Genomic DNA, 915 nt, shown 5'->3' with positions numbered 1-915 from the left:
CAAGGCGATGCCTAGGGCCTTCGATCGTTCCGCCTCCTCCGTGTAGCGGTCAGCGATCATTGCCAGGCCGCTGGTGTCGGCGAACGCTGAGCCAACTCCCTGCAAGCTCCTCGCGAAGAAGAGGACCCCGTAGCTTCGGCCGCAAGCGAAAACTGCGGTGGACAGGAACATGATGCACAATCCTATCATCATGGGTATGTCGTAACCGATCCTGTCTATCAACGCGCCCGAGAACGGGTTCACCATCAGCTGTACTATGGCCTTCGAGGCGAACAACACACCCGTGGCTGAATCTTGGCCGTGGTGGGACGGCGTGCCCGTCGTGTTCACCTCGTCCTCGACATCGCCGAACGCGCCCACGTATTTCAGGTAATCGGGTATGATAGGCACTATCACCATGTAAAGCATGTTGTCGAGCAGCAACGCTATCGAAACGATAATCAGTACCAACTTTCGCTGAGCCTTAGGCTCCTGCAACTTGGCCCACACTATCTCCTTGAGCTCGCTCAGCTCAATGTTGAGTATCGGTATGGTCGTCATGGTGGCCGATCTATGTATCTCTCTTTCTCTTCCTTAACTGAGCAGGGACGTCCTCCAGCGTCTAGCGAGAGGGACTAAATCACGCGATCACTTGATGCGACCTTGGGAGTGATCGTGACGAAGGAATCGTCGCGATTGGGGCGGCGCGCATCAGGCCGGGCCGGGGGCAACCTACAACAGATCACCGAATTGGCACGGTTAACTCGATCGAAATCATCGCGCGGATATGTTTTTTTTATATACTTTTTCTTTCTTCCTTTCTTTTCCTCTCTCTTTGATCTTTCTCGCGTCCGGCATTTTTTTTTTTTTTTATTTCAAATTCTAATTCATCGAATCATCGATACGATTCTTTCTCTCGAACAATGTTTCCAATGT

At 51.9% G+C, this 915-nt stretch overlaps 2 protein-coding genes across 3 annotated transcripts in view; both read right to left on the bottom strand.

Moving 5' to 3' along the window:
* LOC102680056 (vesicular acetylcholine transporter) overlaps positions 1 to 540 on the bottom strand; it is a 2,022-nt gene extending 1,482 nt beyond the window's left edge. Inside the window, exon 1 of the mRNA XM_031512104.1 lies at positions 86 to 540. Coding sequence (XP_031367964.1) covers positions 86 to 540 — 455 coding nt within the window. The remainder of the gene's footprint in view (positions 1 to 85) is intronic.
* LOC102679795 (choline O-acetyltransferase) overlaps positions 1 to 915 on the bottom strand; it is an 87,720-nt gene that overhangs the window by 83,936 nt on the left and 2,869 nt on the right. The gene's annotated exons all lie outside the window — the stretch shown is intronic.

Source organism: Apis dorsata, unplaced genomic scaffold (assembly GCF_000469605.1).
Source record: "Apis dorsata unplaced genomic scaffold, Apis dorsata 1.3 scaffold_383, whole genome shotgun sequence".
Classification (NCBI taxonomy): domain Eukaryota; kingdom Metazoa; phylum Arthropoda; class Insecta; order Hymenoptera; family Apidae; genus Apis; species Apis dorsata.
Note: the sequence above shows the minus strand (reverse complement) of the source record. Positions and strands in the feature narration are given on the sequence as shown.